Here is a 23,878-nt window from a genome sequence, read left to right as displayed (position 1 = left end):
CAAATGCCCTGGACTTGCCCTTTTTTATTTAGAAATATTTGGTAGACTGACCTTTAGCCCCAGCTAATAGAATTATGGGACAGGAGTAACAATACAAAAAATGCAAAGCAACTAACTAGAAAAATCAGACCTTGTGAAAACAACAGTGTTGCTAGAAAATAAAATTCCATTATCAAAGATGTTTCCACTCTCATTTGCACTCTGATTCAGGGGTTTTAGAGACACGGATTAACCCCTAAATGGTTCCAACTATTTTCAAAGTGTTGTACAAATCTTTCCTTCATCCCCAGTGAGTTAAAACTGAGCATTCTAAACTAAAAGCCTTCACAATAATTATCTTCCCAGGTATACCCTACAGCACAACAGCTTTCTGAAACTCTATTTATTTATTTATTTATTTATTCATTCATTCATTCATTCATTCATTCATTCATTCATTCATTCATTCATTCATTCAATTTTTATGCGGCCCTTCTCCTTAGACTCAGGGCGGCTTTCAACATGTTAGCAATGGCACTTCTTAACAGAGCCAGCCTCATTTTACCCACCTCGGAAGGATGGAAGGCTGAGTCAACCTTGAGCCGGTGATGAGATTTGAACTGCTGACCTACAGATCTAGTCAGCTTCAGTCGCCTGCACTACAGCACTTTACCTGCTGCGCCACCCCGGCACAATACTCTTCTTCCTTCAAGTTATGTTCTCTCTTCATAATCAGTTTGGGTTTTTGTACAAAACCTTAGGTATTTTTTCTTTTTAATTTTTTTCTTAATCCTGCCTTTATTATTTTTATAAATAAGTCAAGGTGGTGAATATACATAATATTCCTTTCTCCTATTTTCCCCACAACAAAAAACAAGTGAGGTGAATTGTGCTGTAAGAAGAGGACTGATCCAAAATCATCCATCTAGCTTTCATGTCTAAGGTAGAACTTTAGAAATCAGAGATTCCCGAGTCCTACATTAGCTGACCAAACTGGCTTTCTGACAAAAATTTGTCCTTCTTTTGTTTTCAAAAAGAAGTTTAAAAAAAAAAGACTGGGTTTTTCCACCCAATATCATTTTTCTTGTCCCTGTTTCTGAAATTATAATATTTCATTCTCCCTTAAAGCTAACATGGTGCATCCCAAATGCAGTCTCCAAATTAATCCTTTATATTCCTGGAATGCCTGCAATAAGCAGCTCTAATTTTGTGTAAAACGGTTGTGTATATTACAACACAACTAAAAATTGTGTGAGAATGTTGTCTCCTTGAGCAAATTATGTGGTCAACTCTTGAATAAATTATCCAAATTACTCACAGCTAGTACCCGTGTTTGAAATGCTGATTTAAGCCAGTTCTGATAAACAGGGCAGCATATCTTTTGAATTATAACTTCAATGAGAGGGAAAAAATCCCTACAATAATTTTTTAGCCGCAATCACCTGATCGTTTGTGTGCCAGGTTGATATAATTTCTCTGGGCACAAAGAAATAATCTACACAAATATTTCAAAAATGTGTTCTAAATAGGGTAATGTAAGCTGGTCCAAAATTCATTTTATTTTGTTTAATTTTGAGACTGATGATTTCTGTAGAAATCATTAGCTTGTACATGACTTTAGATATTATGATTTTTCAAACCCACTCAAGCATAAACCACTATCTCTTTATCGTAACATAATACTTTAAAAGTTACAACAATATTTCGCAAGGATACTGAATTACAAACCTGAATAGCTGCTCCATCACCTATTCGCGTATGTGGGATTTTGTATTCCGAAATATTTGCACGAATGCCTGGGGTTACAAGCATTTTTTTGTGTGAGTCTGTTAAGTCTATCTTTGACATCTTTAGGAACATAAAAGGAAAAGCATGAAATTAAAACACAAGCCATTGTTTAAAGACTATATACTGTTTGAAATAGCTTCAAGGATATGAGATACGTTTTGTATAATTTATTACAAATAAAGAAAATATATGAAGTGGGACGGGAACTAAAAAAGACAAACTTAACTGGCTTAAAAGAACACTTCCGTATAAAACTATCTTACATTGTAGAGAAAATATTCTTGCAACATGTTATATTGGAACTGAGTTTCTTTTCCATATCAACACCTTTTGATCAATTTAACTATAGAAATTTAAATTCATTAACATTTTGTCAAATATTTATGGTCTGTTTCAATTAATGGTTAAAACTTAAATATATTCATAATCAATTGAATTTGAAATTGAATCAATCTGATTTATATGTATCGACAGCAATCTTCCTCCAAAGGATCAGACCTGTTCTGAGGTTGTGTACACATGTGTTTTAGAGACTCATAAGAATCCAGAACCAGTTTATTTACAAAAATAAAAATTAAAAAAATGATGCACTGAGCTTTTGGGGCGAAATAAGAAGAAGAATGCAAAGCATCTCTTAAAAGCAAAGATGAGGAAGGGCAAGAGACAGCTCTGTTATTTCAATTTCTTTATTGTACTGGCTCTCCAACTGCAGTGCTATTTGCTATTTTTCTTTTCTAAAACTTGAATATTAAAACAGATTGGTTAGCCTTGGAGATATTTAAAGTAGCATAATATTTGTTGCTTATCTGGAAAATGTCATGCTATATGTCCAAGTCTTCTGTCTCTTCCACTGTTTGCTATGCATCCATTCACATACTCATTTGCAAATTTTTTTTACTTTTATAACTCCCTTAAAAAGAACCTTAAATTGCTTTTTATTCATTACTTCATTACCCCCAATTTTTGTTACTTTTGACAAAAAGTGTCACTTTTGTTATATGTTTCATCCAATTCTGTCAAGAAATAGTTTATCAGAAGTTCTGTTCTTCAATAAATAATTCTCTAATATCTGGAGCTCTTTGTATATACTTGTGCGGGATTATATCCCTAATAAATTACCATATTTTTCAGAGTATAAGACACATTTTTCCCCCCTAAAAGAGGGTAAAAATCTAGATGAATCTTTTACACCAAATGTAGCCCTGCCCAGCCTCTCAACAGAGCTTTGCGAGCCTAAAAACAGCCTCTGAAATGCAGCTTTACAAGGCTGAAAACAGTCTCTCAAATGGAGCTTTGCAAGGCTGAAAAAGCGCCCTTTCAAATGAAGCTTTGCAAGTCTAATATACCTGTTCTAGCCTGTTTGCTAAGGACGCTAGCCAGATGGATGCTGGTAGGCAGAATTTGTTTTTCTTATTTTCCTCCCCAAAAACTAAGGTGAGTTTTATAACCTGGTGTGTCTTATAGTCTGAAAAATATGGTACTTCCATACCTGTAAACTAAATTATGCTAAATAGAAATGAATATAGAAATGATTATCAATTTTCTATTATAATCTATGGAGTTTTGGTTCTTAACTGAATGATTAAATTCAAAAAATTGGATGGCTTTGCGAACACTGTTCAGAATTAAGCTGAATCTTGTGGCGTCTGCTGCTGCTCATTCCTATTGAAAATGTTTTTTTTCTTTTCCTTTCTGGAAAACATTATCCAAAATCTGAGTTTTGAAGTAAGCCTGCATAATCACTGATTTCTGAAGTAGACCTACTTTTTTTGTGTTCTCCAGAAAAAGCCCTTTTTTAACTATCGGGAGACAAATAATGTTAGCAACTGTCATTTCTTCCTAGTATATAGTGTGGGGGTGGAGATTTGTTTTGAATGTAGCAAATAGATTGGGTGATTATGTTTCAGTGTTCTGATTGGTTGGTGTAATCATAATTATTAGAAGGAATGACATGGAGATTTTTATGAAGTGTTTTGTTTAAGGCTGATTTCCAAATATAAAATTCTAAAATCATAATTATTAGAAGGATTGACATGCTGATTATTATGAAGTGTTTTTTTTTGTTTAAGGCTGGTTTCCAAATTTCTGGTAGGCGGGACGTGTCATCTCTTTTATTTATGCAAAATATTACACAGGGCAAAACCCGAACTCAGAACAATCTACATACATATACCCGTGAAAATTTACGAAAACAAATATATATATATATATATATATATATATATGTATGTATGTATGTATGTATGTATGTATGTATGTATGTATGTAGAGGACAGTGGGTATGGCTAGCTGATGAGGCCAAAATAAGGCTGAAATAGATCTATCCTAGTCTCCCTTAATTTTCAAATTCAGCAAAAAAACATGTGACATATATATACACACACACACACACACACACACATATATATATAATCACCTATACAAGTTAATGAATATGAAGCCTAATGGCTAATTTTAACATGCCTTTCAAAATGAAGCTGAATTATGTATGAGGAATTCAACTTAAAAAGTCTATACTCATGAGTGTTTTCACAACTGAGCTGATGCTTAAATATGGCACATTTGGAGCAGCCTGAATAAAAGCCAACAAATAATTTCAATTATAATGAACATGAGTTACAGTACTTTGTTTAAAACCCTTTGAGTGTAAAATTCAAAGAGGATATATATAGTCAAAGAGAAAAAACTACCAGTTCAATTTATTGTGAATGATCTAACGTTTTCTCATCAATTTTTAAAATTAAAGAATTACAGTAGCAGACTCCTCTGAGGATAAGCTAATAGAAATTTTAAAAACTGATCTATATTTTCTTATAGGCTACTCAATTAAAGATTAAATTAATACAATATTCAACATGTGAGAAACATAGTATCTATGCTATGGATATTATAACAAAATAAATTAAGAAAGAAGAAACAAGTAAATAATAAATAGGTTTCATATAAAACAACTGAAACTAAAATGTCCCATACTTAGCATCCCCCATCTATCTTGCCAGAAGGGCTGAATATTTCTTTTCATATTACTAGTCATCCTGAAATATAGAATTCATAGCTGAAATTTTGATATCTTAGTGCAGGACAAGGAATCTAGAATGTAAGGGATTAGCCTCCTGAACACTCAGGAGGCTAATAACATGATGGTGTTAGAAGTAGAGGCAAAAGTTTTTGTCTGTCAGTGAAGAGTAGAGGCAAAAGTTTTTGTCTGTTAATTGCTGGCTAGTTTTAAGACTGCAACCAGCTCACATCCATAAACTCCACAAAAACTCTGTTAAATACCTCAATATTAATCTCAGGGTATGAGGAACAGGGCATATGACTAGGGTTACCAGATATCTGAACAAGCCAAGGAGTAAAGAAGGGAAAATACCTGTATATAAAATTACATTTTTTAAGCATCAGAAATTATTTTTCCAACAAATCTTTATTTTCAAGAATATATGCTATAGAATCAGCAGTGACACACTTTTCAAATTTCATCATAAAAACATACAATAAATCATGCAATTTACAGATTAGCAATAGATTTGAAGGGACTGGATTGAAGCTGATTGCTGGAATCAGGAAATACTCAAAAAAATAAAGGGAACACTCAAATAACAAATCCTAGATCTGAATGAATGAAATATTCTCATTGAATACTTTGTTCTGTACAAAGTTAAATGTGCACAACAGCATGTGAAATTGATTGGCAGTGTTGCTTCCTAAATGGACAGTTTGTTTTCACAAGTTTGATTTACTTGGAGATATATTGTGTTGTTTAAGTGCTCCCTTTATTTTTTTTGAGCAGTATAAAATAAATAAAGTAAATTTATGCTGTCGGAAATTTGATTGACACTGCTATGAAAACTGTCTTTAAAAAAAACAAGGTACTCAAAAAGCCAGGCAATATTTGCATGGATGACATGTCCTTCTTTTGCCAGTCATCAGGTAACTCGTCATATGATTCAGAAATTTTCCATTCCTGTCATATTGTCTCAATTCAATTTTCTATCCCAGATATTGGTTATTCGTGTTCAATAATATATGATTTATATCATTGTATAAAGCTTTGCCTCTTCATTTTAAGAGAGCCTCTTTAAAGAAAGTAATTTACAGGAAGAAATAAATTACCCTTTTTTGCAGCAATCTTTACCTTAACTATATTCTTAAATGCACATTTCTAACAATATTATGAAAGGAGAAAAATACAACTCTACCAGCCCAAAAGGGGGGGGGAAACTTACTATAGTGGATTTAAATGAAGTAAAAGGCCTTTTAATTTTTTTCTTTACCTGGGAATAAGAGGAATCTATCTCTTATAGAGTCAGTGCAGTAATTCATTACTTATTTCAAATTATTTGTATTTCATCCTTTACTATAAGATTTGTATATCACCATTCTACTCTACTAAAAACAACTATAAACATAAAATTAGTTTATGCTATTGCATTAAAATATATACTGGTATTTAATTCACATGATTTAAATCATATATAATTAAACCATATATCATTTAAGCATGTAATTAATCTATAAAAACATCATGAGAAAACAAAAATACGGAGACGACTAAGGTATCTCTCAAATTTAAATGCCTAGGAAAAAAAATACCCTACTCCAAATCTTGAATAACCTATTCTATTGCCTAAATTTGCTGAAAACACTGAAAGATGTTTGATAATAAAATATTTAGCATACCATGGAGGCAAACAGAAATTCATTGGTGCCACTTTCTAGAACCAATTCTGTACAAAGAATCATTATAGCTACATGCCCTTTATACCCATTTTAGAACCTATTCAGCAAGTTACCAGGATCAATTACCGGTATATCCTTCTCTGAAGGAGATTACAGAGAATCAATAAGATTTCATTCCGTGATCTCACTCTGTGATCTCTTTTCCTCTGACTGGAGATGTCATCCATTCAGGCCTTCTGTTACATTTTTGCCAAAATGGAACAATTAAACAATCAGTGGAACCAAAATGACTTATCTAATGTAATCTGCTACTTATTATTTATTTCACTGAATTGGTTCTTATCTTACAAGTAGGGGTATAAATAAAGAGGATTCTATATAAATAAGTAAGGGGAAAGAAAATCTGTGCTTCAAAATGGCTCCAAATGTATTTGTAACAAATATGTCCAGTGTTGATTAACCTCAAAACATTACAAATTCTTGAAAGTAAATGCTTAAGTTTGTTATTTTCCACATAGGAGTAACTTAAGAGTACAGCTACACCTGACAGATCAGTTTATGGTAGCTGAATGTTAGGAATTTTATTCTGACCTATAGTGACATAAACAAGACATTAGAAGATTTTTTTCCCAAAAACTGGATCACCATCTGAATACATGAAGTCAGACCCTGCCAGAAGAGAGAACAGATGGGGAAAGGGCAACAGAATAGTCTGAAGATAGCCCTCAGTTACAATTAGTGTGATAAATGAAGCATTCATTGGAAGATTGGTAAAGAGACAGCTAAATATTGAGTAAGTAACTAGGTGTTTGCCTATTTAGAAAAGAATGAGAAGTTACAGTGGTCATAATAGGATTTCATAAAAAAAGGAATAAGACAATTTAGTCTATAAAACAATTGATATATGATGCAACATCATAGCTAGATTTCTCAGCACTCAAATGTTTGTCTATTTTTTTAAATTTTTTTATTTTGTCAAGTATGTATTGGTAGTATACAAAGATATAACAATGTTTATATACATGATACTAGTAAGAGAGAAACATTAGGACAGGGGACGGAAGGCATGGTGGTGCACTTATGCACCCCCTTACTGACCTCTTAGGAATCGGGAGAGGTCAACAGTAGATAGTCTAAGGGTAAACCCAACAAGATTTCAACAGGAAGCTCCATCCCAGATTTGAGAAGGATACATTTTTCAGGAACAATCACTGGTATTTCACAGAGCAAAGGCTCTGATCCTGACATATTTGTCTGGGTTTGTGGGTGAGAATTTCTGCAACTAAGTGCCATAGAAAATAATTTCAAAGTAAATCAGTGCAGAGCAGAGGTAGAAAGAAAATGTCTAAATTTTATTCGCTTACATCTTCTAAAAAGGTTACTTGTTTTCTTGAGGGGCCTTCTTCAGGTTCTAAATTCTCATTTACTTTATCAGTTGTAACATCTGTGGTTTCTACTACAATTTCTCCAGAGCACACAGAATCCTTTTTGCAAGAGGGACAAGAACATACAGTATTGCTTGGTTGAAATGTTGCAGAGCACTTGAGGCATTTTACATTCTTCTCTTCTTTATTGAGATCAGCCATTTATTTGTTTGATTGTATGGCTCCTGTTGTGCAAATTAAATAGCACAAAGATTGGTACCTCTCTATGCACTGTTGAAGGAAACAGAACAAGGAGGTGGGTAATTTATGGTGGCATAAAATATGAAATGAATAGCAAGTAACAACAATATTGTAACAAAGACAGACTCTTGATATTTACAGATACTTTGGAGAAGCAAAAGTCCAAAACATTGTTGTAAAAATATTTTTCCACAAAGCAAACTCTAGCAAAGAACTATGGGAATTTTCCCATGTATTAAAAATACAATCAACAAAAAATGAGCTGTAAAACAATTTCTATAAGTAAGAAAGTTAAATCATTATCGTTACCTCCACTATGGCTCTAGTAAGAGTAAAAAGGTAAAAATTCAACAAAAAAATTACTGAGTTCTACAAAAAGAAAAGAACTGTTGGTCTTGATATATTCAGTTTACAAAACTGAAAAAATAGCACTGTGTTCTTTATGATCTAGTATTATTTTAGTTTAGCTGTTCAATTTACTGTATATAACCACTTATTTCACTATCCAGTTTTGGATGACCAACAACATATAAAAACAATGCAACAAGCATAATACAGCCACAATAATTGTGACAACCAGATTTGGGACAAATCTAATCTCAGGGCTAATAGTGATCTAGAGTGTAAGTGCTTCAACATACACTTCAGGATGCTTTCTGAATCCAGCAAGATGAATTGTTTAATCAGTGCCAACTCATACAATCCCTCTCCCACCAGACCTAATGGGACAGATAGAAACAACTGGGGAGAGGCAATCCTACAAATATCTGAAATTTATGTCATGAAAGGTTTTGTAAGTGACCACCAGCACCTCGAATTGCATGCTAAATCACAATGAAATGGAATACAATCCGGCGAAGCTCATAGAGCAAAGATATCTACGAGTCTATGGAGAGGGACGGCATACAAATCTAATAAATAATAATAATAATAATAATAATAATAATAATAATAATAATATAATAATGTACTAAATCAGGGATCCACAATCCTTGGGCCATGGCATAGGCCCGGACTAACCAATGCAAAACTATCCCCTCCTGCACTGCAGCTGCTGGTCCACAGAGCCAAAAAGATTGGGGACCAATGTATTAAAGCAGGGCACACCAGCCCATTCCTCATGCAGCCCACTTCCCTTACCCCCGCCCCCAAGCCAGGCCACTAAGTTGCAAAGGTTGGGGACCACCAAACTAAAGTATTCCCATAACTGCATGCACTGAACCAGCTACAAATTCTGGATTGGGATCAGCCCCATGTACATTGCATTACAGTAATCCATTCAAGTTGTGATCAAGTGATGAATGACCATGAGCAATTTGTTCTAGTCCAGGAAACAGCACAATAAATGAATAAAATGAAGTTATGCAAAAGCCTTCCTGACCATGGTTGCCACCTGATGCTCAATCCAAAGCTGTGAATCCAGGTTGACCTTGTAATTGCATATTCGTTCTGTTTGGAGTAGTCCAAATCTATCCCCAAATCTAGGATCCAAATCCATTCCATCTTGTTAGAGCTCAGGTGCTGGCTCTTCTCTGTCTAGACCCCCCCACAGCCTCCAGACATCAAGGCAAAATCTCTACAGCATCATTTGATTGCCCCAGGATAGAAAGACAGAACTGGGCATCATCAGAATATTGATGATGCCTCACCTCATGTGTTGAATTGCCTAACACAGAAGTTTTATACAGTTATTAAAGAGAGAGCATATGGGTTACTCTTCTTTCCCACATGGACACTGGCTAAAACTAGCCCCAGAAGGAAAGGCTGCTGAGAGATCAAGCAAAAACTAGGGCACACGCACCACTCCCATTTTATCCTCATCAGAGGTGATCCACAAGAACAATCAATACCAATTTGATCTCATACCTAGGTCTGGGATCTGATTGAAAAGATCCAGATAAGAGAAGGTTGGAGGTGGGACTAAAATTATTCAACATGATTAGGTTGTTATTGTTTCTTTAGGAGGAAATAAACTATCCCTCTCTGAGCACTGGCAGAAAAGGGCCGTTGGTTTTACCTGATACATCTCTTCTCCGAGATGTGGACCTAGCATCCAGGCATGGGATATTTCTGTCTGCTCTCTGATTGGACTGAGTCTGTCAAAGCTGTTCAGGTCACGCCCCTGTTGCTGTACTTAACAGTTTGAAACAAGAAATGTTTCAAAGTGACAGACTCTATATACCTTTAATCTAAACATGTTTCTCCTGATTGAAGCCCACAGTCTACTTTGACTATAATGGACAGGACTGGATGCTATATACACAGCTCGGAGGCATATCATGTAAGACCATGCCCCTTGTCCCTCATGGTGAATATAGTATCCAGGCATGGGACATACCAAAGCTGGCTATCCAACCAGGCTGGTGACAACTTTAAGTAGACTGGAGCTGAGTTTTAGTCCTGAACCACCTGTTGCAGCACTTTCCGATCAAAGGATACTTCTGTGGAAGCATACACACCTAGTTTATAGTGCTGCATAAATGGAGATGGCAACAACTATGTCACAGTGCAACAAGCTTCTTCAATGGACACCTATGTTGCCGATATGCAAGAAACGGCTTATATCAGGGTGAGTCATCAAAGATTCATTACATCCACAAGACAATACAGACGACAATGCCACCATCTGAAGGCACAAAGTATTTAGTTTGAATATTTTGTCCAAACCTGCCTTTAGGAACATAAGAATGTGAGTCGCTGATGCCTGCCATGGTACAATGTTAGCCTTCTCACACCAGGTACAAAAATTGCGCCAAGTGGCATCATAGATTCATGTTGTTAACTTTCTAAAAGATGCTTGTATTGTATCAATGACATCAAATGGTAAATTGTCCTGCCTTAGAGTGATCCGCTCAAGTGCGAAGTGGTCATTTTGAGCCACTGCAGGTCTGGATGTAATAGTGACTCCTAGCTGAGGGACTCTTTGTTCGGCGGAATCCTCCAGGGTGCCTCCACTGATAGAGATCTGCAAACTTAAGTCTACATGGCCAATATGGTGCTACGAGTATAATCTCTGCCTTCTCCTCCAATAATTTCCTGATTACTTGAGGTATTAACAAAAGAAGAGAAAATATGTATAAGAGTCCTCTGGGACATGCAATCTGTAGCACATTGGTTGCCAGGGAGCCCAATGTCTCAAACTGAGTTATGTATTATTCGATCTGTGCATTTTGCGGCATCACAAAAAAAATCCATCACAAGCATACCAAATATCTTTGTCAGATTCTGGAATATATCCAAGTGAAGTCTCCACACGGCCTGATCTACAGATGTCTGGCTGAACCAATCTGCCTGAACAATGGCAGCACCCAAAATGTGATCTGCTTGAATAAACAGAAGATTTTGCTTTGTCCAAAGTAGAAATGGCCCTTCTGAAAAGGCAACAGAAACCATTGAAGGTCTTGTAAGCAAACTCGGGCCCAGATGACTATGACAAAGGTGGATACCATTTTGCCTTAGCTTTGCTAAGGCAGATCAAACTTTCTGAATAGTAGTAATCAATTGTTGAATACTACTCTGACAGTTTGGGGAGTGATACACCCTAACCTGAACTGAGTCGATTATAGCCCCTAAATGGAGCAATCTGTGAGCTGGAGATATATGGTTCTTTTCCAGATTAACTGAGAACCTGTGATATCAAAGGACCTGGATGGTTGTCTGTACAACTGCCTGAGCTTGGGTAATGGATGATTATTGAATTAGTATATCATCCAGGTAGCACTGGACACATACAGGTAAGGCCCTTAATACAGCTGCTATAGCCGCTAACAATTTGGTGAAAACCCTGGGAGCCAATGAGAGTCCAAATGGCATTGCCCTATACTGAAGGTGAGATCCAGCGAACTGGAATCTCAGGTATTATCTGTATGCTGTGAAATGGGCACATGTAAATATGCCTCCGTAAGGTCAATAGAAGAGAGGAAGTCACGGTCCCTAATACCATCCAAAATTGAGGACATTGAATGCATCTCAAACTGTTTATAGATGAAGTAATGGTAAAGTCGTTTAAGATCGAGAACTGCTCTCCATCCCCCTGAGATCTTTGTGATGACAATCAAAATCAAGTAGAAGCCCTGTCTGCATTGATCCTCAGGGATGGCCTCGATGGCATTCATGTCCAGAAAGTGCTGAATAGCTGTCTCCATGAGGATCCTATTGGCCAGAACTCTAGAGACTGGACAGCAGATTCAAAATCTTGGGGGAATGGAGTGGAATTCAATAGACCTGATGTAATAGTCTCTCGCACCCAAATGCCTGTAGTGGGTTTGCCCCATCAGTCTGCATAGTAGGCCAATAGGCTTAGGATAGGTACTCAGGAAGACATTCACTAGGGGCGTCCTCCTCCTCGAAAGGGCCATTTAGCTCTAAATTGGCAGCCCCTTTCAGGCCGGTCTTGGTGTTGGCAAGACCTCTGCCCATAAAACCCTTGTGACTATTCAGACATCCAACCTAAACCATACAATTGGTAGTTTGGATGTCTGGAGTAAGGCGACGGTTTGTAATCAGGACGCCTGGTAACAGAAGGGAGGATTTTCCTATGTTCCTTAGTTTCAGTCAGGAGAAGTTCCAAACATTCTCCAAACAGATGATGTCCCACAAAGGCAGACATAGCTAATTGCCACTTGTGGTGGGCATCTGCTTACAAATTTTTAATCCATAAAATATGGTGAGCAGCCACTGAAGCGCCAATGGATTTAGCTGCAAACCTTGCAGAGTTTAAGGTGGCATCTGCCATTAATTGGATTGCTGCAATTAACTTATTTATGTCCTGTCACAGTTGTGCATCTTCTGGAAGTGTCTACTTCTGCAGCTGGCGAAGCCAGATAAGCGATGTTCTGGAAAAAATGATGCCATAATTGATGCGTTAACTGCCCATGCCACAACCTGGAGGGCCCGTTGTAGTGATTGTTCAGAGTGACGATTTTCCAGGAGTAAAGATTCAGCTGGATCCCAGTGGAAGCTAGATGATTAATGAAATACTGCTACTGGTGCATCAATGGAAGGCACCTGAACAGATTTTGCTAAATCTGGTGCCACATTATATATGGTTTTCTCCACTGAGGATGGGTTGGCACCTGATCCAGCCCATTGGTGGGTGATGAGGTCAACAAATATCTTAGGCAAAGAAATCAGTACTGCTTCTGATGTTCATTCCAAAAACAAGGAATCCTTTAAGTCTTTAACTGCCTGCTGGTCAGGATCAGACGGTATTGGTACCAGCCCAGTAGTCATCTTTACTTTATGTAACAAGGGCCTGAACAGGTGAACGGGAAACAAATCCGTGACCAAAGTCTGCTCAGATAGAACGCTTTTGTCCTCCGACAGCTCCATATATTCTGCTGCAGAATGTTGAGACCTATCGTCTTGATCAGAGTGTTCAGATCCCTGTTTCATATCCCATTCCCGATAAGGAAGATACTCCGTACCGCCTCTGGTATTGCCACCAGAGGTCCCTTGGCCTTGCCATCTGGATTGCTGGAGGCCCGATGCAATGCATTGGCGAATAGCCTCCGTCATTATGGCCTGCATGTGATCAAGTATAATTGATCTTGAGTCTTCCATGATCCTATGACCTTGGAGTGAAGGTGGCCTCTGGCTTTGGTGTGATTTGGCCTATCAATAATAATCACTTCAGAGAGAGGTAAAAAAAATTGCCTCTGAGCCCCATAATTGGCCCCTGGTGACCGTCTTATCAAATATTTTGTCTAGTACAGTGTGATGGTGTTGCTCATCAGCACTCAGCACCTTTGAAGCCTTAGTTAAAGAAGTCTCTCCTTTTGATGATTTCAAGGGGCATTCTTGGTCATCTGACCTATATCGGCCTTTGTGACCCTTACGGTGGTCCGAGGAGACTAATGTATAATTCCTGGATTCTATGACCATTGAAAACCTGTAGGGTCAGTTGCAGCAGAAATTGATTAAAGATAGAATTTAACTGCCCAAAGTATTCACTTAGTGACCATCACTATCCTAATAGATGAACTGTCTTAAGATATTAATCTTCTGACAAGTAAATGCTGTGCCCTTGTGGGTGGGGCATGGCCTTATTATGTATTCACTTCAATTTAGTTTGGCCACGCTCTGTTGGAGCGTGGCCTATTTTATCTTGCCTTGCCCTTCTGGAGCATGACTTTGCCAGTAATTATTGCCATGCTCCTGTCAGGAGTGTGATAAATATTGTTTGATATGCTATTGGTCTTGTAGCTGTGCCCTGGTGAGGCATGGCCCTTCTATTTTGCCTTGTCCTGTCCAGGAACTTGGCAAAGCCTGTAATCAATTGCCGTACCTGGTGGGATATGGCAAGCTGTCAATTATGGGACTGTAATAGCTCCACTAATCCTTTATGTAAATTGGCAACTGTAGTAGCTTTGGCTTGTATAGGAGGAATCAATCACTCAAGCAAACGGTGTTTGTGTGTTCTGGGAGGAATATTACTCCCAGAATCTTTTCCATGCTGCTCCAATTCGTTTTAAAGTACTAGTAGTCCCCTTTCGGTCAGGATGGAACACTCCAAATCTCTAGAGCACCTAAAATGGTGGCCAGCGATTTTAAAATGGCCGCCGCAACTGCCAATTTCAATAGAGGCTTCAATTCCAGCCTACAATATTTCAAATGACTGTCAAACAAACTGACAAAGCCTTCTAGCTATTTAAAAGCTTTTAAGCAGTCAATTGGAAGTGATAGAGCAATTCATGATGACAAGCAGGCTGCCCAAAGCGATAAAGAAAGCTGCGATGTTAATCAGGCAATGTTAATCAGTACTTCAGGCTGTGATGTTTAAATGCTTGAATCCAACCCTAAGAGCTGTCAGAGGCTCGCAGAGATGACAGGTTACCTGAGGGGGGTAAGTGCCACCCCTTAGCCTCAAAATAAAACTCCAAAACTTACAGTTTGTAGTCTGTAGACTGTAACATATTTTAAAGAAATTTAAAGCTGCACAGGTATTATAGCTTCCAGTCACCGGTCAATTTCTACAGAAGAAACCTAAAGTACAACCATCCTCAGTGAGCGACTGAGTGAAAAAGCTATCAAGCATAGCAACAGATGCATGACCTGAACTGCCTTGACAGACAGGCGGAAATATCCCATGCCTACGGTAGATGCTATATGCATCATGATGGAGCAGCTCTTCTCTCAAGAATTCAACACATAGCCTTTGCTATCCAGGGGAGTCATACAGCTAGTTGGCTGAGCTTAGAACCCTGTCCACTGAATTTGTATTCACAGGATTAGCCACTTCCCATATAACCAGAGGTGGGCTGCTAAGGTGGAATGGTGATGTGTGCTCATCCCTATCGCTCTGAGTGGTAGTGGAGTCTAGCGCAATTTTGCTACTGCACCTGTGAAGATAGAAAAATCGCAAGTGGAGACACAGGGGTGCCTGTGTTTTGCCCTGGTTTTTTGCACATGCAGAAGCAAAAACCACACCAAAACACGGGTGCCCCTACATCTCCACGTGCAATTTTGCTAACTGCGCAGGTGCAGTAGCAAAATCGCTCTGGACTCCGCTACCACTCAGAGCCACGGGGGCGAGCACGTTACCATTCCACCTTAGCAGCCCACTTCTGCCTATAACCAAGCCAGGCTGATTGTCAATCAATTTCATGGGGCTTCTATGACTTCCATCAAGGCCAGAGCTCAATTTGGGGCAATTTTATCTGAAGATTGGGGTATATTATTGGGGAGAAAATCTATATGGTTGTTAAGATTGGGGTGTACTAATTAAATGTGTCTAGTGTTCTGTAGCAGTGAGCATCATCAAAAAACTTGAAGGGAATCAGTGATGTTACCATGACAGATGTATGGTGGCAGTATTTCCTAACTCCAGATCATTCCATCACTATCACAGTATATTTCTCCCAAAAATTTGCATATGGTCCCACTTTCTTCAAGGGAGTCTAAGTTGACTATTTGCAGACTATTAGATAGAGATTTGCAGAAATGCAGAAGCAATAATACTAGTGTGTGGCTGTACTTACTACCACAAAGTAGGCATTAATAGGGATTCTAGCTTGTACTCAGATTCACCCCTCATTGTCCTCTAGCACTGATCTAAGCATTTCTTCTCCAATGTTATTTTCCTCAGCTCCTCGCTAAACCTGGGAAAGCCTCAGGTTCAATGAGAGAGGACAGGTAGCATAAGGCAATCAATCCAAAGCTCTAGCTGCCCTTTCATTTCAGATAACGACTAAGGCTTCAGTCAAATTATGAAATATATCCTCATAAACACCCCAAGCTCATTCTGGAATTTAAGATTGGGGTGTACTAATTAAATGTGTCTAGTGTTCTGTAGCAGTGAGCATCATCAAAAAACTTGAAGGGAATCAGTGATGTTACCATGACAGAGGTATGATGGCACTATTTCCTAACTCCAGATCATTCCATCACTATCCCAACAGATAAAAACAGATCAACTACATCGCTATTATATACAAGGCTACTGATGACCTTGATCAAATCTCTGTTTACCATAGAGGTCATGAGTTCTTGAGCAAATTCTGCTTCCAGAGAATGCAGATAGACCATAAACCCGAAGAACTCCATCACCAGTACAGTCATGAAATCCAGATTAGCCAGGAAGATTGATGTGAAGCATGTTTTATGATATACTGTAGTAGTAGTAATTCCAGCCGACTCCTAGAGCCCTACTTAAAAAATAGGGTTCCATATCTGATTATCTATGAGACAGGACCCCTGAACACAAGTACATTATTCATTATGGTCACAGCTACTCCATCATTCCTATATCAAGTCCTTGTCTGATATCACCCAAAATTCAGCCAGGTAGATCACCAAGAAGGGAAATCTCAACTCCAGGCCAATCATGCTTTGTGAAAAAAGCCAGTTCAGCCTTCTCAATTATCATTAAATCATAGACAAATCTTTATTGCAGACTAACTGGCATTTAGCAGCAACAGTAGCATTCAAAACTCAGGGCCTATGAAAATCTAATGGTTTGGAAATGGGACTGAATACAGGAGGACAGAGCCAGTATAATACATAGAGGCCATTTTCCCCAATTATGGCCTGGCCTTTGTCTCCTCTCACCCATAATCAGAGTGATGTTCCAACTTGTCCCCCAAATCTTCTCCTCCATGCTAGTCCAAAGATAACCATCCATTATTAGAAAAGAAGTACCGTAGTTAATATAATGTAAAAGAAAAATCTTACCTCATGAAGTGAGGCCCATGATGAAATGGGCAATATTGTCATGGAAAGGAATAGTAGCAATACCCGATAGATAGATAGAAATCACTGAATGTCACTGAATGCCAAAAGTACAGATTCGATCCCTTTAATGTTCATGAGCTATCTAAACATAAAAGAAAATCACAAGAAATGAACACCAAAAGATCGGTCTTTCTGTTTCCATACTGGAGAGAATTTAAGATTTTATATGATTTTGTAACCTCAATACAACAGTTTAAATCTGAATAATTACTTTCTATATTCTATATTCCAAACCCAAAGAAACAAAATTTCTTCATAAATTGATAAAGAATTTAAATCATGTTAACAATTTTAAACATATTTCTCTTTGCCAAATCACATTAATAATAATTTGAATATCAACACAAAATTGGACTATATTTATTTGTTTATTTTATTATTAATTGGATTTGTATGCCACTCTTCTCTGAGGACTTAATATTAGCCAGCATAATATTAGCAAGCAAGCCCAAATCGCATGCATCAAAGTTCCCTCCTATAGAAAAGCCTTTTAAACCATCTTTATTGCCCAAGTGTTTTTGAACACACAAGAAATTTGTCTTTGATGCATATGCTCTCAGTGCACATAAAGAAAAGATACATTTGTCAAGAATCATGAGGGATAACACTTAATGATTGTCAATTAATATTAATATAAATCATAAGGATACAAGCAATAATTTACAGTCATTAAACAGGAGGAGGTGGGTGATAGGAACTATGGGAAGACTATTAGTAATAGTAATGCAGCTTTAGTGAATAGTTTGACAGTGTTAAGGGAATTATTTTTTAGCAGAGTGATGGCATTCAGAGAAAAACTGTTCCTGTGTCTAGCTGTCTTGGTGTGCAGCGCTCTATAGTGTCGTTCTGAGGGTAGCAGTTGAAACAATTTATGTCCAGGATGCAAGGGGTCAGTAAATATTTTCACGGTCCTCTTTTTGACTCATGCAGTGTATAGATCCTCAACAGAAGGCAGGTTGGTATTAATTGTTTTTTCTGCAGGATAATCATTATCCTCTGAAGTCTGTGTTTGTCTTGTTGGGTTGCAGAAATGACCCAGACAGTTATAGAGGTGCAGATGACAGACTCAATAATTCCTCTGTAGAACTATATCAGCAGCTCCTTGGGCAGTTTGTGCTTCCTGAGGTGGCATAGAAACAACATTCTTTGTTGTGCTTTTTTGATCACGTTTTTGATGTTAGGCGACCATTTCAGATCTTGAGATATGATAAAACCTAGAAATTTGAAATCTGCTGTTGATTCTGTGTTGTCTAGTATTTATTTATTTATTCATTCATTCATTCATTCATTTATTTATTTGTATGCCACCCCTCTCCACAGACTCGGGGTGGCTTACAACAATAATAAAACAGTATACAATAAACAAATCTAATATTTAAAAAGTATCTAAAAACCCATTAATTTAAAACCATTCAACGCAAGCATACCATACATAAAACTATATAAGCCTGGGGGAAATGTCTCAATTCCCCCATGCCTGATGGCAGGGGTGAGTTTTAAGAAGTTTGCGAAAGGCAAGGAGGGTGGGGGCAATCCTAATCTCCGGGGGGAGCTGGTTCCAGAGGGTCGGGGCCACCACAGAGAAGATTCTTCCCCTGGGTCCCGCCAAACGACATTGTTTAGTTGACGGGACCCGGAGAAGGCCAACTCTGTGGGACCTAACCAGTCGCTGGGATTCATGCGGCAGAAGGCGGTCTCGGAGTATTGTAATACAGTGATACCTTGTCTTATGAACTTAATTGGTTCCAGGACGAGGTTCGTAAGGTGAAAAGTTCGTAAGACGAAACAATGTTTCCCATAGGAATCAATGGAAAAGTGATTAATACATGCAAGCCCAAAATTCACCCTTTTTGCCAGCTGAACCACCCATTTTCGCACTGGTGGGATTCCCCTGAGGCTCCCCTCCATGGGAAACCCCATCTCTGGATTTTGCGATGCTGCAGGGAAATCCCAGCAGGGGAATCCCACCAGTGCAAAAACGGGCGCTTCGGCTGGCAATGGAAGTCCGAAGGCGGGGCATCCCAGCGCCAGCGGCGGGTTCGTAAGGTGAAAATAGTTCAGAAGAAGAGGCAAAAAAATCTTAAACCCCAGGTTCGTATCTCGAAATGTTCATATGACGTGGGATTCGTAAGACGAGGTATCACTGTAGTTGGTAGCATGAGAGAGTTTCTCCTAAAATCTACCAACATTTCTACGGTTTTGAGTGTGTTCAGTTCCAGATTGTTCCAGTCGCACCATGAGGTTAGTTGTTCAACCTCCATTTGTATATGGTTTCATCTGTGTTTCAAACAAGACCAATCACTGTTGTATCATCTGCAAACTTCAGTAGTTTAACAGATGGATTATTTGAGAAGAAGAGAAGTGGTAAGAGTACATAGACTTAAAGGGGGAAGGGTGTTAACTGTACAGGTATCCAATGTGATTTTGCCTAGCTTTACCTGCTTCTTCCTATCTGTCAGGAAGCTTGTGATCCACTTACAAGTGTGTTCAGGTACCAATTGCTGATTTACCGTATTTTCCACTGTATACGATGTACCTTTTTTCTCCCTAAAAGAGGCTGTTAATTTGGGTGCTTCTTATACTCTGAATGTAACTTCCCCCCACTTGCATAGGTCTTTGGAGATTCAAAATGTTGTAGGATGTAGTGCAGAGCCATATTAACAGAATCATCTGTTGATCTATTTGCTCAAAATACAAATTGCAGGGAGTCTAACAGTGGATCCATGATGGTTTTCATGTAGGACATCACTAGCCTTTCAAAGGTTTTCATAACTAGAGATGCTAGAGTAACTGGTCTGTAGTCATTCAGTTCCTTGATTGAGAGCTTCTTTGGCACAGGGATGATAGTGGAGCATTTGAAGCAAGGAGAAACATGGCATATCTCTAGTGATTTGTTGAAGATTTCGGAGAAGATGGGGGCCAATCGGTCAGCAAGGAGTTATCTCGTCTGGGCCTGATGCTTTTCCCGGCTGTCTGTGAAATGCATCTAGTACTTCCTTTTCTGGGATCACAAGGGGTTGTGAACCCAAGGGGATAGGGTCAGTTGTAGGAAGTTTGGCTGTTGCTGGTGTGTCTGAGATGGAGGTTGTGGAGATAGGTGGCTATAGTTTCCTTTCAAACCTGCAGTAGAACACGTTCAGGTCATGTGCCAGTTGCTGAGTGCCTTCAGCTTGGGAAGGAGATTTGCCGCAATCAGTGATGTTTTTAAGAGTTTTCCACGTTTCCTGGCTCATTTGTTGGATCTTCCATTAGGCCCGTTGGATCCTTTTTTTGCCATCCTCAGGCTCTGGGGGTTTTCCTGAAGCCTGGGGAGGGTTAAAAACATGTGGGAAGGTAGCACGGGGGGTTATGCGTGCATACATGGGGGAGAGCATTGCGTTATGGGTGTGGGTGTGCGGGCAGGCCCTTTTGGCACCCGAGCCAAAAAAAGGTTTACCATCACTGTTTTTACATTTGAAACTTTACTTCACTCAACACTTAATATAGTGTTCAGGATACACGAAGCACAAAACAGAAATTAGTTGTCCTTGACATATGATACATTCATTTATTTAATAGTCAACTGTGCAAAATGACACTATGTTTTGTCTACCCCACAGGTACCAAGAAATAATTAACTTAAGGAACTTCTTAAACTTTTTAATGTTAACAAACCATGTCAAATGGTCATTCTTTTGCTCCCCTTGTTTCATAATCCATTTGAAAGCATTCCTAACATACCAAAAAAGAACAAGGCAACATAATTAAACACAAGACTAATAATAAACATAAGTTGGGGGAAACTTTATAATTATTCTTTCTAAACTTACAAAAGCTTTCAATATTAAAAATGAAAATAACAAGGAAATCTTTATAAGGTCCATTAAGTTATACTTGAATACTATAGGAAATCCATTGTGAGCTAAAGAATTACTGTCATGTTCTTCATTCCTAAAAGCAATAATTGCATATTAATAAAATAGCTCAAGCCAATACGGTGTAATTGTAGTTTTATTTCTACTAAGAAAACTAAAAGCCTTTTAATATATATTCACAAGGAGGCATTATTTGCCTATTTAAGTGTTGTATTTAGGAATATTTGGGGCTTGTGGTTATAAGCTAAAGGCATAATTGATACAATTGTATTATGAGACAGGTAACATTTGTTCAATTTATATACTTGAATTTTTATCAAAATATGTATAATCGAAAATTATCCATTGACATTAAATTATTTTATTTTAGGTAATTAATACCAATTTATTAAATATGTATCCCCCCTCCCCTTCAATTTTTTACTAGGATAATGCAGACTACATCATTTTCTGAATGGTGGTATGAAATTTTTTAAAATGTTCTAAAAATATGTTCAGTCCATATTGAAGAGTGAGGAATGTGAAAATAATGTGTTTAGTCTTCTCTGCTGGCTTCCATCCAAAGTAAAGAGCACTGATCAGAAGAGCAGAAGAGTAAAATAGCAATCCATGGGTTGATCCTAACAAATGTAGAGATCAGGGAATGGCTTTGAAGGGCAAGAGGAGGCGGCCCCACCAAGACAACAGTTTGATAAAAGAGTTTGGGACAGGATTGTCCCTGAAAAAAACCTCAGAAAACTCCCTCCCTAGCACTCACAAAGAAAAGGGAGTCGGGAAAAGGAAGGGCTGACAGATAATATATCCAATTCATAGCCTTTTTATTCCCACTCTAGATGACTACTGTAGAAAGTATAAGTTGAATCATAATTAGCAAAACTGTTCCCAATACAGTGCCATACTGGGCTTTATAGGTAACAATCAATACCATGAATTGAGTCTGGAAGCCTGTCTGGAAGACAGTCTGGAAGACTGTCACTAGCCAAAGCAGTGACTTTAAGAACATTACTATTATAGGTTTCCTCAACCAGTTAAAGCCTTGTCACTGAATAAATAATTTCTTTAAATATTCGGATCTTTGTTGTCATACAGATATTCTCACTCACTATTATTATTCAGTATTTCAGTTTGCTACTGCTTTCCTTCCTAGGTTTAATCTGCTCTTTGTATCTCCAACACAGTGCACAGGTTTTAGACAGTGCTTTTAGGTTTCTGTTTTCATCTCTGTGCACAATAGCTCTCTGGTATGTACTTTCTAGATGCATACCTAAAAAAAAAGATTCCATTGTTCTTAAGAAATCTACTTAAAATAAAGATGATTTTTTTAAAGTAGTTATACCAACGGTGGGTCGCTTCCGGTTCACCCTAGTTCTGCAAACTGGTAACGATGGTGGTGGGAGGCTCTGCCCACCCACCTGGGATGCTTCTGCGCATGTGCAGAAGTGTCACACGCACGTGCAAGCACGCACATGAACTGGTAGCAATGGAATTTAGAACCTACTACTGAGTTTACCTTCCCTCTCTGTTTGTTATTTTGAAGTATACTTATTTCTTACCTGACACTGAAAGATTGTGTGCAGCCATTATACTGTATGCTCTTTTTTGTTACCTAGACTTTCATTTTCTAGCTTATTTTGGCTCTCTTGATCTGAAAGCTCCGGCTAGATCTCAAAAGCCACTTGGATCTTTTCCTTTTGCAGTGTATTTTATTTTCTATTCTGCTCTTATAGCTTCTCAGAGCTTCTCAAATTATCTTTCACATAAGTTACACCAAGTAAGTCTGTCCCTTACATTGATTTTATTGTTTGGTATATGTCCTCCAGGTCAAATCTTGCTGGCAGACATACTTCAATTTTCTAAGTGTAATCTGTATATTTGACCTCTATAGCTCATGTCCGTTCTGTTCTATATTTGAACTGTCCCGGCTAACTAGATTGCATTGTGTATTGTCTATTTCCAATGATGTGGTGAATTTTATTTCGATTTTCACATTATATCCTTTAATCCAATACAAAGGATCCTGGGTTTATTTACTGGGTTATAGATAAGCACACACTTAGAAATTTTTCTGAATTTACTACCATTCTATTCCTTTTTAAGAGCTCATATCTTGAATAGTATATTATATACTCATCTAATTTAAAATTCCCCCTTCTGGCAGCATTGTTCACTTACTCCTAATTTCTTCTAATGCACTTCACTTCTACTTTAATAATTTTGATTTTTTTTCTTTGTATACATTTCTCACATTTCATGTATCAATTGTGTGTGTCTCTGGATAATGGAATACAGGTATTCTTCTTTCAAGAAGGGCACCATAAACAACCAGACTTCCTTGAGATTTTGATCTGGCTATAACAGCACCTCAATTAATTAATTAATTAATTAATTAATTAATTAATTAATACTTTACTATTATTTCCCAATATAAAGAAGGCTCTTCTGACTTGAGGATTCAGAAACTTGTATTCAAAACATTTCAGTCATTTTATCCAGTTTTCTTGGCAACAATAAAGATTGTTGCTCTGAAGTTAATTCCAAGGCTAACTTCAGACCAACAATCAAGTAAGCAATACCCCAATCAAGAAACTGCCAAAGAGCTATCAGTAAACAGCTCAACCAAAAAATCTCTAAGACCGCCCCCACCCACACAGGCAGGCAAGACACCAGAATATGAACTGACAGCAAACAACAATCCTTATTAGCACTGATGATGTTACCTAT

General features: G+C 37.8%; 1 protein-coding gene across 3 annotated transcripts in view; it reads right to left on the bottom strand.

Moving 5' to 3' along the window:
• STK33 (serine/threonine kinase 33) overlaps positions 1-23,878 on the bottom strand; it is a 63,625-nt gene that overhangs the window by 23,643 nt on the left and 16,104 nt on the right. For all 3 annotated transcript variants that reach the window (XM_070763657.1, XM_070763665.1, XM_070763672.1), the window contains exons 3-5: positions 17,244-17,385; positions 7,812-8,102; positions 1,708-1,827 (exon numbers count right to left, since the gene is read on the bottom strand). In XM_070763657.1, coding sequence (XP_070619758.1) covers positions 1,708-1,827; positions 7,812-8,033 — 342 coding nt within the window. In that variant the 5' untranslated portion in view covers positions 8,034-8,102; positions 17,244-17,385. The remainder of the gene's footprint in view (positions 1-1,707; positions 1,828-7,811; positions 8,103-17,243; positions 17,386-23,878) is intronic.

Source organism: Erythrolamprus reginae, chromosome 1 (genome assembly GCF_031021105.1).
Source record: "Erythrolamprus reginae isolate rEryReg1 chromosome 1, rEryReg1.hap1, whole genome shotgun sequence".
NCBI lineage: Eukaryota > Metazoa > Chordata > Lepidosauria > Squamata > Dipsadidae > Erythrolamprus > Erythrolamprus reginae.
This window is presented reverse-complemented; position numbering and strand designations above follow the sequence as displayed.